This window comes from Mesocricetus auratus, unplaced genomic scaffold, assembly GCF_017639785.1.
Source record: "Mesocricetus auratus isolate SY011 unplaced genomic scaffold, BCM_Maur_2.0 Super-Scaffold_100003, whole genome shotgun sequence".
Classification (NCBI taxonomy): Eukaryota; Metazoa; Chordata; class Mammalia; order Rodentia; family Cricetidae; genus Mesocricetus; species Mesocricetus auratus.
Genome location: NW_024429188.1, coordinates 114,148,004 through 114,161,466, shown reverse-complemented (window position 1 = coordinate 114,161,466; position 13,463 = coordinate 114,148,004). Strand labels below are relative to the sequence as shown.

General features: G+C 41.3%; 1 protein-coding gene across 1 annotated transcript in view; it reads left to right on the top strand.

Moving 5' to 3' along the window:
* The window catches only part of Ids (iduronate 2-sulfatase), a 21,099-nt gene extending 7,636 nt beyond the window's left edge, over positions 1 to 13,463 (top strand). The window contains exons 7-9 of the mRNA XM_005085890.4: positions 4,374 to 4,500; positions 8,280 to 8,453; positions 11,696 to 13,463. Of these exons, the coding sequence (XP_005085947.2) occupies positions 4,374 to 4,500; positions 8,280 to 8,453; positions 11,696 to 12,168 (774 nt within the window). The 3' untranslated portion in view covers positions 12,169 to 13,463. The remainder of the gene's footprint in view (positions 1 to 4,373; positions 4,501 to 8,279; positions 8,454 to 11,695) is intronic.

Genomic DNA, 13,463 nt, shown 5'->3' with positions numbered 1-13,463 from the left:
TAGAAGCCCAGAATCTTTGGTTTGCTGGTACTTTTGTTTCCTCTTTGGGAAAGCCTAAACTGGCAACTGCGACTCCTGACTGAGTGAACTGAGTCTTGGTACAGAGGGAGGTAGGAGATCATGGCTAGCGTGTGAGCTAAGATGTCTGGTGTCTATGATGCAGAGGTAGAGAAGCCTCCGAGTTAGTCATTTGGTTATGTTGACTCATCCCCTCATCCATCAGCTTCTCTTTCCTGTAAGTAAAAAAGACATGTGGAGCCGTATTCTTTCTGAAGTCTTATGTCATGAATGCTAAAGCAGGGGTAGTGGATCGATGAGGGCAGCATTTTCAAAATGTGCTTCTTGGACTGACTGTATCAGAAGATTCGCTGGGTAGACTTGTTAAAAGTACGGAGTTCTGGACCACCTATAAATATGGACATCTTTTTTCCTCTCCTTTCCTCCCTATTTTCTTTTTTTTTTTCTTTTTTGCAGTACTAGTGATTGAACCTAGGGCCTCTACAATGAACTGGGTGCCAGAAAGGGTTCTAACTGTTGAGCGTTTGGGCTGAATGAGAACCTCACTGTTGCCAGACAGGAAACTGCTGTGTGACATGGTGAGACACAGGACCTGGTGCCAAGTGGAGCTGCTTCAGTCCCATGGACACATAACTTCAGACCCCCATGGTTGCTTTAGTCAGTTCAGAAACGTTTTGTTTTGAAGTCATTTTCCACCCCATGCCAGCAGCATGACCCCTGTCAAGTCACCGTGCCTTATCTTCTTAATCAAACAGAGGCAGAATGGGTAAAGGTTTTCTGTGAGAACACTGACTTGTGGTTTTCAGTGAAGAGTATAGAGAATATGTAGAAGTATATATGGAGGGTCAGTGCCACTGGCATGGAGAGAACCCTCTTGAAGTTCTGTGCCCTTTCCTTATACGCCCTAGTCACTGGGCACAGCAGGCAGCGTAGCTCACGTAGTTACTTGGGTGATCTTATGTGAGGGGCCGTGCCTCTCATGCTTTATGGACCTGAGCCATATTCCCTGGCCCGTTGTAGCTTTGGATATCTTTCCTTAATTTCACCCCCTCCCTCCTTCAGCCTCGCAGTTTTACGCTTCGGCCTGCATCTGCACGGTTATGCACAAGCCTGGTTTTGACCTCTCCTGGCAGCGCTCTTGCCTGACATTCTTGCTGCCTCTCTTCCCATTCGTTCTTGGGGAGGAAGTCCCATGGCACAGTCCTCCTTGTTCTTGCATTCTCTCCAGCTCGCCTGTCCCCTTGACAGTACCCTAATAAGGACACAGTCCGCTGTGAGAGTTGCTGGAGAGAACCACTGTAGCTACAAAGCAGAGATTCTCAGCTTGTTTGGTGATGTAGGTCTTTTCTTACTGATGTTCTCTGCACCCTCTTTGATCACATCCTGCTATCTTCAGAAGTACCCTTTCTCTCACCTCTGCCCTGTTCTCTTCTCTTTCGGCTCTGCTCCTTCAACTACTGTTTGAGGGCATTGAAGAGTAGCCTATTCCGGCTGCATCCGTGATCTTCCTGGTCCATTTGTTCGGCATCTTTTTCTGCCCTCCTGGATCACTGAGAGTTCTCACTGTGGCAGACATTGACCTTGTTGGGAAAATCTGTCTTCTGAGTTTTCACCTTCCTTGAGCTCAGGTCTACTTTCTCATTGTTCACCAGTCTGGAGCTATCTTACTCTTGGACTTCCTTGTCAACCTTTCTGGGCCCCCATCTATTTCAGTATGCATAGCAGGGTCCTCTTCTGTCTCCTACATAGGTACTGCTCCTTGGTCTAGTTCAGTCCCCCACCTTTGCCTTTCTTCCCATTCTCCCTAGTTAGCCTCAGCTGAGTCCTGTTGTTAGATCAATCCAAGGACTACTCCAGCTTAGGCATCCCTCCTGACATTCAGACACACGTTTACCTTCTGTGAGCTACTCCCAGGCAAATGATTGCGGGTTCCCCGGTTCTGTTGTGTTCCACATGGCTAGGCACCCCTACTCTGCCTTTTCTCCTTCATCTTCCACTACGTCTCCTCCTATCAAATGGTAGCAAATTGTTCTGTCGCTGAATGTGAGTGTCACCCTTGCTTTCTCATCTTCCTCTGACACCATGCTTCTTTCCTGCCTCCACACCTGCTTGCTCCCCCAAATTCCTCTTAGGTCTGCCCTCTTCTCTGATGTGAACACATATTTCTGGACCACTGTAGTACATTTTGCTTTTTAAATTTTTCTCCATTTTTTTTGAGACACGTTCTCACTCTGTAGTCCCAGTTTAACAAAAATGCATGGTAATCCTTCTGCCTCAACTTTCCAAGCGCCAGGATTACAGGTTTTCTTTTAGCAAGTTGCTGAAATCTTCTTAGTGCCAGCAATGACCTGGTGCTATTTTGTCTAAAGCTCCTATAATTTGTGCTGCAATTGCTACAGGACTTTTGCTAACCTGTAGCCTATATTGCATTACCTCTATGTCTTGAAAGACTTCCTTAGCCTACCCTGAGACTTTCACTCCCTTGAAGAACTTCCAAGTCTATGTCATCTGGCCCTAGCCTACTGTTGTTGTCTGCCAGACTATGTTGTTACATAGTTCTGAATATGCCCTGCTATTTCATAATTCCATTCTGTTGTATGCATAACAGCTGTTGGTTTAGAGCATCTTGCATGTATTTGGTGATAGCAATGGAAGCTGCTCTGTGAAGCCTTCCCTGATTTATCCAGACCAACTAATTTGAAGGTTCATTTGCATGTCTCAGACCTGGCCCTTCTGATAATGTGTATATTTACTTATCTGTAGTTGTACCCTGGCTTAATGGGTCTGAGCATCAACCTGCTTCTTTATTGCTTTCTTTCCATGACTGGCATAGGCAGGAGGTATCTTGATCCCTAAGAGAATTGAAGTTTTCCAGGCTCCAGACTAAATAGTTTATTTACTAAAAAGTATATGTAGGCAGAGTTTCAACATAATCCTTCTATAAGCATAGGTATTTGTCACTGCAAGTAGATGAAGGGACAAGTCTCATGACTGCCCTTACCCTAGCAGTGACAAGTAGCATCTCACAGGCCCATCTCATGAGGCAGGGGCCCTGAGGATGGTAAGTGGTTCTCTTGTTTCTTCCTACTTGGGGGTAGTAGAGGGGGAGAAAAGTATTTTCCTTAAGACTTGTGAACAGTAATTGAGGAGTCAGTTCAGGAAAGTCTCCTGTACTTGTAGGTGTAGACTAGCAGTCTCAGCAGTTCCTCTTGGATTGCCCTTCATTATCTTTGTGCCCATTGAGAGTTTGTTAGAAATGAACTACACACTTGACACCTTGATCCATAAAGTTAATCAATTGCTATTTCTTGCTGGGTAAGAAAGTGCTTACAGGACAGCCCTACTTAGGGTCATTATTAGGGGTTAATTTGTGTCCCCAAAAGATACATTGAGCTCTTTCACTCCTCATGCCTCAGAATGTACCCTGCTTTAAGTTCAGATGTACTCATACTATTCAGGTAAGCCCCTAACCCAACATAACATGACTGTTGTCCTGATTAAGGAGGTCAGGTGGGGAAGAGAGTGACAGAAACAGATGCAGGAAGAGCTGCATATGATGATGGAGACAGATTGTAAGACTGTTGCAAGTCAAGAAGTGGAGGGAGCTGTAGAACAGTGGTTCTCAACTTGTGAGTCTCCACCCCTTTGGGGGCTGAATGACTCTTTCAAGGTGTTGCCCAAGACCATTGGAAAACACAGATATTTACACTGCGATTCATAACAGTAGCAAAATCACAGTTTCGAAGTAACAATGAAATAATTTTATGGCTGCGGAGTCACCACAACATGAGGGACAGTATTAAAGGGTTGCAGCAATATGGAGATTGAGAACCCCTGCTCTAGAACTTTCAGAAATGGCACTCTCCAAACCTTGATTGAGAACTTCTGGTATCCATGGCTAGGAGACAATCTGTTTCTAGTGTTTGAAGTCACCTGGTGGCTTGAATGGAGCTGAGTGATATCTTTGGCATACTCCTCATCAGATAACATGTGGCTCTGTGAATGCAGGGGTTAAGGGATCATTTTCTGTTTAGATGTTCATTTCTAGAGACTGTCTAGAATATGGAGAACAGACAGAAAGGAACACTTAATGACAACCATTTGTAATTACATGTTTACTAAAGTAAAGGCTGATTTGTTTTCAGATATGTCAGATTGGTCCTGCAGATTGTTAGTCTGGCCTCTGTAGGCAAAGGGCTACAGAAAGTAGGAAAAGGAATGTTAAGTTTAGGATAAGAACATGATCAATCAATGGAGAGGTTGAGATTGGGATGGATGTTCAGATAACTATTCTCTTTGTATGCCAAGGCAATTAAAATTGCTCTCATTCTTGTACTTTTTTTTTTCATTTGCAGAGGAAAATCCGCCAGAGCTACTTTGCTTCTGTGTCCTATTTGGATACTGAGGTTGGACATCTTTTGAGTGCTTTAGATGATCTTCATCTAGCCAACAACACAATTATTGCTTTCACATCTGATCATGGTACGCGTTTTCCAGTGCACTGGTGAATTGAACATCTCAATTTCCTGTGAAGAATACTTTGGACAGTTTCTACATACATAGGGGTACACCTGTGTAAAACAGCAGTGCTCGGAGTCCAGGGTCATGGGGAGCTCTTAAGAGCAACTTAGTTGTTCTTGGCCCTGCATCTTAGATATGTGAAAATTGAGGCAGGTGCTACATGTTTTGTCTTAGTGATCTCATCAGTGACCATGCATTTATGTGAGAGAGGGTTTGCTTTTGTGCCTCTTAATGTTTTTACAATTATGTATATGTTTGTGTGCATGTGTGTGCGTGAGGATAGTGCCTGCAGATCGCAGAAGAGGGCTGGAGTCAGGGACATTTGTGAACTGCCTGGCATGGGTGCTAGGAATTAAACTTGGGGCAGGAAGTGCTGTGAACTCCAGTCCTTGTAACATTTTTATTTTTGATTGTGAGCCTAGCCCTTAGCAGCTGAGCTATCCCTCCAGCCCTCTTGTAACATTTTCAAAACGTTAGCATAACATGGTTATGGGTGTCGTTACAACATTGTAAAACATATGTCATTATATTCTGCTCAAATTAATGCTCCCCTCTGCTGTCCTCTCCTGTATCCTCTGCTCCTCCTCCAGCTGGTTGCCTTCCTTTCCCCAGTGTTCTTCCTTCTGCTTTTGTGTCACATATATCTCGCTGACATACCCAACTGTCCTTCCTGTTCTCCCCCTTCTTTAGCATCTCTTTCTTAAAGGAAACTCTTTTAGCTCCCATTTCTAATCTAGACAATTATAGGAATTTTACTTGGACGTTCTCTACTTCCTCCTTCTCTAAAAACAGACCCTTGAGCCTCTAAGGGATATGTACTTTTTTCTCACATATTTTTTGTCTTTCATTTTTTTCTTTATTGAAAATACATTTTTTTTCCTCACACAGTATGTCCTGATTAGTGTTTCCCCTCCCTCTACTCTTCCCAGTTTCTCCCCACCTCCTCTCCTATCTGGATCTATTCCCTTTCTGTCTTTCATTAGAAAAAAACAGCTTCTAAGGCATAATAATAAAATGAAAAATAATACAATAAAATAAAAACTAACACATTGGAGTTAGACAAAACAAACAGGAGGAAAAGAGCCTAAGAAAAAGCACAAGAATCAGAGACTCACCTGTTTGTGCACTCAGGAATCCCATGCAAACACTAAACTGGAGGCCATTATATGTATTTCAGGACCTGGTGCATACCTGTCTAATCCCTGTGCATGCTGCCTCAAGTTTCTGAGTTCATATGAGCTTTCATCATGTTGATTTAGAGGGGCTTGTTTTCTTGGTGTCCTCCATCCCCACTGGCTCTTTTCTGCCTCCTTTCCCGAAGAGTTTCCTGAGTTGTGAGGCGAGGGATTTGCTGGAGCCATCCCATTTAGGGATGTTTCAGGGTCTCTCACTCTGCATAATATCTGTTGGTCTCTGTATTTGTTCACATATTTGTTCCTGGTTATAGCAGCCTAGATTGAAGCTTAGCAGAAGAATAATGAAAGGCTGTATTTATTTTGCCATGAACTAATAACAACAGCTGTACCGAATTTTGTGGGTTAGGCTAATTGCTGTGCCCTGGGTGATGCCAGGCAGCCCACTAGATCTGGTGAAGGCCTGTGGTCTTAGAATGCCCACGTTTGGGAATGCCACCGGAGAGCCTTCTTTATGTCCCTTCCAGGTCTGAACATGCATATCAATTGAACTTCCCAGAGCTGACTCTTAAGGTCCCACTGCTGATGTTCCTCACTTTTGTGTGCCATAGGATTCTTAACCCTCAACCTTTTGGTTTCATGTTACATAGAAACAACATGAACTCTGTGCTAATGCCCTACAAACCTACTGGGTTAAGGCTGCTTTGTCCTGGAAGAAGCAGAGGAGTAGAGGTTCAGGGCTTCCCCTCACCCAGTCCACAGAGGTAATGGTTTGTAGTCTTACTGAGCTCCTGCAGACTCTTTGAACACTCCTCTCTTAAGTCTCCAGCATTACAGACAGAAGAATGGACAGATTGCCAGAGTTCTTTCACATCCACAATGCCCTGATGTCTACTCTTAACCACTGCTTATTCTGAGGTCTTCTAAGTAGGAGGCTTCTAAGGAGAGCAGTCTGAGTTTCTAGCTGGGTTCTAAGAACTCTCTCTTTCTCTCTCTCTCTCTCTCTCCCTCTCCCTCTCTCTCTCTCTCTCTCTCTCTCTCTCTCTCTCTCTCTCTCTCTCTCTCCCTCTCAAGATTGATTTGATTATCTTTATTTATTTAAGTTTTAAAATTATAAGGGCATAAGGGTGTTGAACCTGCATGTATGTGTGAACATCACATGTGTGTAGTGCCTAAGGAGGCCAGAAGAGAGAGTCAGATACCCAGGGACTGGGATTATAGACAGTTGTTTGTGATCCTCTATGTGGGTACTGGGCAGACTCAAACTCAGGTACTCTGGAAGAGCAACTAGTGCTCTTAACTGCAAAGCCATCTCTCCTGCCCCAATTTATTTTATTTTGTTTATGTGTGTATGTCTGTGTAAGTGTCTGCTATGTGTGTGCAGGTGTTCTTGGATACCAGCTGGAAGTACAGGCAGTTGTAATTCACCCAACATAGGTACTGGAAAGCGAACTTCAGTCCTCTGGAAGAGCAGCAACAAGCACTCTTACCCACTGAGTTCTACCTATAGTCTCTTGACCATAATTTCTTAATGGTTGTGACACTTGTTTGTAGGTCCAGCATTGTCTGGAGACTGAATAAGGGAAGTTGCAGGCTAGTCTCAGCAAATGTGGCTGTGATAAATCAAGTACACTTCCCTCAGTTCCCTCAAGCTTTTGGTGTCTGTAGTTATTTATTTTTTTATATTTTATTTTCCAGTTTAAATTTAGATAAGAAACGAGGTTGCTTCACAAGTCAGTTCCAGGTCCCTCTCCCATTCCCTCCCCTCCTCCTGTGCCCTCCCCCAACCCCCCTCCATTATCCCCTCAATCCCCCAGGGAGGGTGAGGCCCTCCATGGGGGTGTCCATAGTCTGTCATTTCATATAGGGCAGGGCCTAGACCCTTCCCCAAGAGTTCAGGGTGAAATTCTCCACATACAATCATTGTCACATGCTATTGTCTGTAAAGTGTACTCATCTGTGAACAGGTTGGTGATTCCCAATCTGTAGTATTCACATGATCTTTTGGAGCAGCGATTTCTTTTTCTTACTCGGGGTTGAAAATTTGAATTATTTTTTCCTTCACATATGAATGTTTATGATAGGTCTTTTAAAATACCAAGATATTCTTACCTTGTGCATAGTACAGCTCATTAGTATTACAACCTCAACTTGAAGCCAGTGTCATGGTCAAGAGATAAGACACAGGGCAAGGTATTGGAATGGCTAACTTTTAGGTTCCTGTCATCCAGGAAGAGCTGCTCAGTACAGCTGAGTGGTAGAGTATGCACTTAATAGGTACTAAAGTATGGGCAGGTTCCTGTCTTGGCAGGAGAGGCATGTGTATTTGGAATCTCTTGAACAGATAAAATTTCATGTGTGTGTGAATTTCTAGTTCCTTTTAAAAAGAAGATACTATAGTTTGAGAATTTAAGGTTGTCTCTTTTGAAAGTTCTTTGTGAAAGCAGCATTTATGTGAATTACCTTTTATAATTCTAGAGGAATTTCCTTAAGTTATGAACTTTGGTGTCCTCTGCTCTTTGCATTGAGAAATGAAATGGTATCTAAAGTAAACATACAATAATATTATTATTAATTTTCTTTCATTGTGTGCTTTCTATGGCCTAGGGTGGGCCTTAGGTGAACATGGAGAATGGGCTAAATACAGCAATTTTGATGTCACTACGCGTGTGCCCCTGATGTTTTATGTTCCTGGAAAGACAGCCCCACTTCCTGGACCAGGCGAGAAGCTTTTCCCTTACCAGGACCCTTTTGATCCCACTTCAAAATCGATGGATTCAGGTATAAACACACAGAAGTGACAGTGCCTATCAGTGAGAATACCTTTGGTTTATATGTGAATTACCTTATCAGACAACAAACTGTCCCTCTTTGTGGTGTGTTGGAATTCATTCTCAATATTGTTTAGTTTTCCTATATTTTTCAGCATCTCCCATTACTAGGTTGGGAATGCATAGCAGAGACAGAGTTGACAAGAATGGCCACTCTAAATTGGGGCCCTTGGGAGGTCTAGAGACCCAGAGGAGCAAGAGACATTCCCAAGGTGGGAATGGCTGTTTGGAGGTTACAAAAACATGTCAAACCTTAGAGGAAGTGGTTGTAGACTGCTGAGAAAAAGTCTCCCCACCATATGAGTGGAATGTTTCACTTGTACTCTTTTTTGGTGGACCCAGTGCTTACTAAGATATTTTCCATTTTGGAGCTCATTGACCTAATGAAACAGTAGGTTAATCTGCTCTGTACTCCCCAGCAGCAAAGGGCATTTACTTTGATTTCTACGTGTTATTCCTTCAAAGTCTTGAAAACGAGGCACTCTTTCTGCCCATGTGAAGTGGCAGCTGTACGTTCTTGAAAGTTGTACCCTGACTTTGTCTGTCTAGTGTACTTTCAAACACCAGTTATATATTTCCAATGACATTTCTTTTTGCAGAATGCTTTTCTGTGAACAATGCTAAATCAGGTTGCCCCTCTTCTAGATTGATTGACCCCTGACTCCACCTTTAACACCTAAGTCTTGCACTTTATGTTCATTGCTGTGTAAATTTTACATCATCATTCTGGCCTTTCTGGATTTTTCAGTTTGCTTATATCATCCAATTTTCTTTTTGCACATTTAATTTCTTATGTTTCATGTTCTATTTCCCAACACCAAAAAAGGTTAAAGTACTTCAATGCATGAGTTTAACTCTTTATTGCTGAAACAAATCTGGTAGGTGAGAGTCCTTTTTCAACCTTGTTGGAAGATACTAGGCAATTTAGAAATCCGTGTATTGTAATGCCATCCATTTTTTTCCAACTGTAATCTCTAGTCTTCATCTTTTATCTGAATTTGAACTTGTATTTCAAATCATTTGTCCCACTTGCCTAGTCAGTCTTAACATGCCTGAAGCTGAACTTGCTCTGATTCACCTACATTCTTGCCTTTGACTCTTCTCCTTAGAAATGGCATTGTAATTTAGGCCCCCAAACCAAAAACACATTAACCCTCCCCCTAAAAGCCCCAACCAGCCAAGCAAGCAAGCAAGCAAGCAACCAACTAACCAAAGAAACAAATAAAATATCCTGTAGACAGAGAATTGTAATCATGGTTACTCAGAGGCTGAGGCATGAAGATCGCATGTCAAAACCTGCCTGAGATACAGAGTGATTTCAAGGTCAGCCTCTGTAACTAACTGAGACCTCATCTCAAAAAATAAAACTCAGGTTCAGGATCTAGCTCCATGGTAGAGTGTTTGCCTAGCATGCATGAAGCCCTGGTTTTAATCCCTGGTAATGATAAAAGGAAGTTCTGAGTCTTTTCAGCCCATCTTTTGTATTCCACATGCTATGCAGTTGTCAGCAAGCCTGCTCCTTGCCATTCAGAATCTGTCTCTGCCCATTCTCACCAATTCCACCCCCACCAGCCTTTTGCTGTAGCAACTTTCCGAAGTCTCCTTGTTTGTGCCATTGGCTCCCTAGAGTGCTTCCTTCTCATAGTATTGTAAGTAACCATTTTCAAACTCAAAGCAGAGGTATGGTTGTAGCTCAGTGGTGGAGTTCATATCTGGGATGGACTGAAACCCTGACTTCTATCTCTAGTACTACATAGGTGAAAGTTAAAACCAAAAACAGAACCTCAAAAATATAGCCTTACTTAGGAGCCTCTCACTGAGTAAATGTCTTTACAATGGCTATCAAGGCCTGACCTGACTGCCTCCTCCTCCTCTCTTGGAATTCCTCTTGACAAGTATCCAGACCATTCTTTCTGTGCAGTATCCCACAGTCTTAATTACCCTGGCTGGATTGAGGGTAAATACTTTTTTTCAATGATGCACACATGTGGTCATGCTGTTTTCTACTTTCATAATCGTGTTTTTTTTTGTATGAGAGGCTTTTTCTAGGGAGATGCAACATGCACACACATCTATTCACCCCCAGAAAGGGAACCCATGACAGACCAAAGTAACAATTGCACCAAAGCCCAACTTGGTGAATCAGTTTTATTGTGATTACTAGTAGGAGTATGGGTGAGGGGATACTCACAGGAGTGCTGATGGCTCAGAAGCACCCAAATTCTGCAAAGCCCACATCAACATGTTAATGACTCATAAAAGCTGTGTCCCAAGAGTTTTTACAGGGAGTTTGACACTTCTAAGAGATGGCCGGTGAACAGCTGGGCTGGTCAGTCTTCTTCTCCAGCAGTTGTTTTCTGCTCTCAATCTATGGATGGATATATATATATATATATATATATATATATATATATATATATATATACTTTGTGATGCATATATACAGTAGAATATTATTAATCCTTTAAAAGGAAGGAAATGTCAGTGTATCCTAGAGAATGGATGAGCCTTGATGACTCATTATGTTAAATGAAATAAACTAGGCACAAAGGATCAAATGTGGTCTGAGACCACTCACATGTGATACTTCTAGTAGTCTAGTAGTCAAATTCATAGTGTTAGAAAGTAGAATGGGTGTTACCAGTTGATGGTGGTAGAAAATGGACAGCTGTTGTTTGGTCTTAGTGAAGGGTTAGGTGCTGAGGTGGTGGGGACAGAGATATAAAATGAATTGTAGAAGATGGTGGTGCTGACACAATGTGAATACATGTATTGTCACTTAAAAGTAGTTAAAGTTATGAATTTCATGTTTTGGGTATTTTACCATATTAAAAAGAAAATATGGATCAAATGCAAATACTTAGAAATGAGTATCTTCAACAAACTTTTACACCGTGTGTAGAACTTTAATTGATTCAACTTGTCAGGATCAATTTTTTGAGTCCAAAATTTAAGCAGTTTAAAAATGCTGCCAACAGGCTGCTAACACCTTAATTTTATATTCTGTTACTACATTGGATGCACCATTAGTGAAGAGAGAAGTTCTGGAGAGGCAGCATTTACAAGCTTCTTTTGCTAAAAATTGCATGTTGTATATGAAAATGAAATGCGGAACAGGTGGTGCTCAGATAGTCTTCTGGTTTGGCTGGCTCTGCAGTATACTAAATCCAACTGTGTTTCTTCCTGTTTCAGGTAGGCACGTCGTGGACCTTGTGGAACTTGTATCTCTCTTCCCCACGCTTGCTGAACTTTCAGGACTGCAAGTTCCTCCTCGATGCCCCATCCCTTCTTTTCATGTTGAGCTGTGCAGAGAAGGCCAGAGTCTCCAGAAGCACTTGCAGCTCCATGACTTTGAAGAGGAGCTGCACTTCCTTGGTAATCCCCGGGAGTCAATTGCCTATAGTCAGTACCCCAGGCCTGCAGATTCCCCTCAGTGGAATTCTGACAAGCCAAGCTTAAAAGATATAAAGATCATGGGCTACTCTATACGCACCATAGACTATAGGTATACTGTGTGGGTTGGCTTTAATCCTGCTGAATTTCTGGCTAATTTTTCTGACATCCATGCAGGAGAACTCTATTTTGTGGATTCTGACCCGCTGCAGGATCACAATGTGTATAATGACTCCCAGCATGGAGGCCTTCCCCACTCATTGAATCCTTGACTTCTGCCAGCCTAACAGACAAATGTGGCAGACAAATCTTTTTTCATTTAGTTCTTAAGTTATAGTTGATCATTTGATTTAGGCTAGGGTGAAACTCTTCCATTTTAAAAGCACTCAGAGCTGAGGTTAAATAAGTACGAAGTGAACTTACCAAAATGTAATCATACCTTTGTATATAAAATCCATGCTAGCCCAAAATAATACTTTACTCAAGAAATAATTTACTTGTTGAATTTAGTGTATTTCAAAAAGTAACCATATATCTTAGGTAGCTCAGTGTAGTCAAAACATGTTAATATGATTCATTTCTTTCTCAAATGTGAAATTAAGTAATAATTCTAGAAGCAACATCTATATGGTCTATGCTCAATTTTTGTTTCTAATACTACAGATTTTAAAATCAAAGATAAAATACACATGGGATTGTTAATGTAGCATTTCTTCATTAAATAATAAATAAATAATGCTTAGTAAAGTATAGGTAAAGGTAAGAAATTCAGTTAACTATTTCAATACTTGCTGGTCCAAATAATAATTTGTTAGTTAATAGTAAAACTCTTGAACTCAGTGGCTATCTGTTAAAAAAATCTGTTCTTCAGAATGAAAACCATTTAACTATACCCATGGCTTGAATCATTCAAAATCATATTCATATTCATATTTAGAGAATTGCAGATACCCATTTATGTTGACGGCAGGAGCTATTGTTTTACTTTTTGGTAAAGGAAACATAGATTTATGAAATGTAAATTATCTTGTGGCTTGTGGAAACATCTCATTAATAGGGTACAAGTAATTTTTAGAATGTAGTTCTGCATTTCTTGCATATTCCCTAAATAGGAAAGTAACAGGAAAGGTATGTAATAGGGATAAAGGTATTTCATTACCATTGTTAAAGAAAAGTCAATTTTATAATGTGACAAAACTGTTCAGTTATCAGTAGTCAACAGCTTTCCAACATACAGTGTATTTAGTCTTGTATTAAATGAGTAATTTCAATAATTTTCTCCTTAAAATGCCTCAGCGTTTCAAGGCAAATGTTTTTAAAACAGAATATAACAAATAGATAATTAAATTACTGGCACGTATTAAATTGTAACCCAAAGGCTAAGATATTATTTTTAAGTTTGTAAAATCTCAAAGACAGGTTGTTTTTATTAATTGGCCTACTATAGATAGGTAGCTGACAGTACAGTGATTTTCCTGAGGAGTTTCAATTTGGATATCGATGGTCCCTTTCATCTCTCCTGATCCCCAAATTTGCCTCTCGTCTAGAAACTGGCTTTTGTAGATGA